This window comes from Apaloderma vittatum, unplaced genomic scaffold, assembly GCF_000703405.1.
Source record: "Apaloderma vittatum isolate BGI_N311 unplaced genomic scaffold, ASM70340v1 scaffold19014, whole genome shotgun sequence".
In the NCBI taxonomy this organism is placed as follows: domain Eukaryota; kingdom Metazoa; phylum Chordata; class Aves; order Trogoniformes; family Trogonidae; genus Apaloderma; species Apaloderma vittatum.
In genome coordinates, this window is record NW_009714582.1 from 1 (window position 1) to 2,689 (window position 2,689).

The 2,689-nt window shown below is 36.7% G+C and overlaps 1 protein-coding gene across 1 annotated transcript in view; it reads left to right on the forward strand.

Annotated features, from left to right (window-relative positions):
- The first annotated feature begins 336 nt into the window (after positions 1-336).
- The window catches only part of VWA3A (von Willebrand factor A domain containing 3A), a 24,704-nt gene continuing 22,351 nt past the window's right edge, over positions 337-2,689 (forward strand). The window contains exons 1-4 of the mRNA XM_009868833.1: positions 337-401; positions 634-721; positions 1,343-1,467; positions 1,545-1,619. Of these exons, the coding sequence (XP_009867135.1) occupies positions 337-401; positions 634-721; positions 1,343-1,467; positions 1,545-1,619 (353 nt within the window). The remainder of the gene's footprint in view (positions 402-633; positions 722-1,342; positions 1,468-1,544; positions 1,620-2,689) is intronic.

Here is a 2,689-nt window from a genome sequence, read left to right on the forward strand (position 1 = left end):
GGGCGTCGCTGTGCTTGGTCTTTTTCTCTTTTTTCTGGTCGAGCTGTGCAGCTAGACTCCCAGCAGCTGTGCTTACATATAATTAACTGCATGAAATAGCTCCTGCAAAATAGTTCCCAAGTGTGTTTTCTATAGATGGGTAATTGTAACTTCTCTTTGCAGCTGTTTTTCTAATTTGCTGTTGTCCCACATGCATTGTAATTGTCCTACAAGTTGCTGACTATAATAATACCATTTTTAATAGTGTGTATTTCTGGGAATTTAAGAGCTTTATACTCTAATATTTGTCATTTTGCCCTTTTTTTTTTTTTAATCAAGGCTAAGTCTGTTCATATAATGGATGCACGCTACAGGAAAATGGCACAGTTGTTGGACAATGATGAAGTTTTGGAAAAAGTTGGGTGAGGATACTGTTACAAAATCTTCTTAGGACTTCATAGGTAGATATAGAGTAAATGACTGTGGCTCGTATAAACTAGGTACTGTGCCCCAAATATTTATTGTATATCAAATGGAATGTGTAAACAAATGTCAAACTATAAAACAGTTCCTACGGAAAAAGCTTGTGAAGACTTGTACTGACAATACAGTATTGAGTAGTGAAGTCATCCCATAAAATTCATTGTCTTGTAGGGTAACAACAAAGTCCAGTCCACAGGGTGATCATCCACCATGGCAAGATTTTACTAAGTCTCATCTAGAACCAGATAATGGATTGCTGGTAACACATGTCAGTAACACACAAGATGTGCTGGTAGGCAAGTTTTCCTGCTAAACGGAGCAACTAGAAAAGTAGCACAAACCCACTATAAATGCTGGGTGAGGAATAAATAAGCTCATAGATAACTGATGTTTCCTTGCATATATTTGCATATACACACAAGGTCATAGGTACAATCAGTAAAGTCATGAAACTACATAAAGTTTCTCTGCAGAAATGAATCAGTCTGTGAAAATATCACTCAAAATAATAAAGGCAGATCAATTGTCAATACTGCATTTTTCATTAGAAAAGCAGAAGACATATATACTCCAAACTCTGTCAGGCAGATTTTGGAGATGCTTGCTTTTTCTTCCTCTCTGGTAAATCACTGGTGTATTTCTTTTAGTTCTTTTACTAAACTCTCTTGTCTTCCGTTCTGTCTCCTCCTCTTTCCCCTTCCTTTAGTTCACAGTCTGAGGGTATTCTGAAACCTTCTTTTCCTTTGCTCCTACATCTAGAAGAGTATAGCAGTACCTAGAACTATGTTGTTCTTTGATATGCGCTGCCTGCCAGCAGCTGTTCTTAGGACTTAGTTTAATTTCGCATACTGCGTTTAATTTTTTCTTACTTGATCTATAGAGAATACAGCTGAAGAAAATGCAGTCTGAAAAGGTGCAAACCACAGAAGAATGGCTTAGAAACTACAGTTTAGAATCTTTGCAGTTGACATTAGAACATCTGATAAGTGAAGGCAGTCTGATTTTGTAAGTGCAACTCTGCCCTTACTTTAGTCAGGCCTATTTGTGTGCATCTCTGTTGCTAATTATGCGTAATGTTCCAGGAATTCAAGAAACAATGCTGAAGAGATAGAGTTCACAGAAGAAACCGTTACTGATTTTGAGTCCAGACTTTCTGAGTAAGTATTATTTTGATGCATAGCTGATTCCCTATCCCCATCCCCTGTGATTACAATTTCTACTTTAAATCTTAATTTATTATCCTTGGGAACTTCAGAATATCTCAGCATTAAATCCTTTATGCTTAGTTGTAGCGTAGGTGATAATTATATGTCCCTACAACTTAGAGTTTTTTATTTTGTTAACAGAGATGCCTATCAGCCAGGTTTTGAATTGAAGCACTAGCTTGACAGTTTTACAGATTTGTGCATTTGTGATTTATATTTACTGTAACGTGGATTAGTTTCAGGTCATGGATCTAGTCATGATATGTGGAAGTTAAAAGTTTTCTAAGTGAATTTTAAATATATAAAATCAGAGAAACTTAAATTGAGGAAAGGATTTAATGAATGGATTCAGTACACTGTAGAATAACCGTAATGTTTTTACCAGTCTTCACAATACTTATTAGGCTGTTCCTAGGAGTGCCACTACTTTTGCACATTTCGCTGTTTCAGTCTTGAAGATCCAGAATCTTCAGAAGGTCCACCTTCAGGGACTGGACTCTGCGCCATCTAAGCAAACTGCAAATCTGGTTAAAAACCCCACAGCTTTAGGGTTTTGAAAAATAAAAAAAAAATTTCCACCTTGGAAATGTTGATTTAAACTTTCTGTTTACTGAATCATAACACTATGCACAAGGTATTGAAAATAGGTTAGGTGAAGTAAAACAGTTTTGGAGGACAGCAAACGCTTTGTTTTAGCTCAGGTTATACCTGGTTTGAAATGAAATTGTTAAAGGTTGTGCTGCAGTTAATCTGGCACGTCACTGAGTGTGCTGCCTTGCAATCACAAGGTTATATTTCATCAGTGTCTTAAGCAGTACTGGAGTGTTTGTATTAAATACATCTCCTGACAATAACCTGTGTGTAATGGAATAACCTCAGTTTTACTTGAGCTTCTGTTGTTCACACATACACACTCTGAATACCCCCCTCCTGTCTCTGAACAGAATAAGCCAGCAATGGATTAGAAAACATTTCAGCCATCTATTCTTTCAGATGTATCTATCAGTCAAACAGCTTTAGGG